This window comes from Aptenodytes forsteri, unplaced genomic scaffold, assembly GCF_000699145.1.
Source record: "Aptenodytes forsteri isolate BGI_AS27 unplaced genomic scaffold, ASM69914v1 Scaffold136, whole genome shotgun sequence".
NCBI lineage: Eukaryota > Metazoa > Chordata > Aves > Sphenisciformes > Spheniscidae > Aptenodytes > Aptenodytes forsteri.
In genome coordinates, this window is record NW_008796111.1 from 3,551,085 (window position 1) to 3,552,187 (window position 1,103).

General features: G+C 60.6%; 1 protein-coding gene across 1 annotated transcript in view; it reads right to left on the minus strand.

Moving 5' to 3' along the window:
- SARDH (sarcosine dehydrogenase) overlaps positions 1–820 on the minus strand; it is a 25,165-nt gene extending 24,345 nt beyond the window's left edge. The window contains 3 exon segments of the mRNA XM_009286977.2: positions 442–575; positions 578–646; positions 649–820. Of these exon segments, the coding sequence (XP_009285252.2) occupies positions 442–575; positions 578–646; positions 649–820 (375 nt within the window).
- Positions 821–1,103: the final 283 nt, after the last annotated feature.

Sequence of the window (1,103 nt, forward strand, 5' to 3'; positions counted from 1 at the left end):
GGGGGCCGCCGTCCCACGCGTGGCGTGTGTCACCCTGCCGGGGTTCTTGCTCCATCTCGTGGCGACGTGGGAGAGCTACAAACCATCGATTTCTATTTTCCTTGGGCATTAAATGAATGGGAAAAAAGGGGGTTTATGCAGCAGCCGACCCCAAAAGAAACAAACCCCCAAAAAGCTTATTGAATTAATCTTTCCTAGCTCCCCCCTCCATGCCGACTTGGCCTAAAGAAACAAAAAAAGGTGTGGAGATAATCTGTTTAGTTTTCCCGTGGTCATGTAAAACTTTTAAAAAAAGAAAATTTGGGGGATGTTTTCTTAACAAAAAGTTATGCCGGAAGGAAAAACAGAAACCCTGAAATTCTCCCTTTTTAAAGCCAAAACTCTCCGACACATCCAGAGCCAGCCTGCGCAACGGATCCGCTCCATGGGCAACGGCACATCCCAAGCCGTGTGCATCCCCGCGCCCGCCGCCCCCACCCCAGGGAGCACCCGCGCTGTGCCCACCGCCTCACCGGCCGTGTGCCAAGTGGTGCCCGAGGTCAGGCGGTCCCTCTCCAGCAGCACGACGTTTGGTGCCCCTGCTTGGCCAGGTGGTAGGTGGTCTGGCAGCCCAGGCTGCCCCCCCCGACGACCACCACCTCGGCCGAGGGGGCCGGCTGGGCTCCCCAGTCCCAGAGCCTTCCTCCTTCAGCGTCTTCTGTCTTCTGACGCTCTTCTTCGCCGTGGGGCCCGTCGCGCTGCTGAAGGGCCGGGGGCTTCTCCAGGGGGCTGGCAGGCAGCGGGGGGCGGCTGCCCGCAAGGCGCAGCTCACGTAGGACATCTCCACCTGCAAATCCCAAAAACACCTCACTGGCACAGGCAGAGGACCCTCGGCCAGCCCAGGGGCTCCACCACCGTTTCGGTGGTAGCGGTATCTCCGGGTGCTGTGCAAGGGGCTGAGCAGCTCGCAGCGGCTGGAGCGAGCGCCGGGGCACGTCCCTGCGCAGGCTCCTGGGACCCCCTTCCAGCAGGGAAACGGGATCCCAGTTGCACGTGTGTGCGGCTCCCAAACACCCTTCGGAGGGGCCCCGCTTAAAAAAGGGGCTTGGAAATGCACAGGGCAT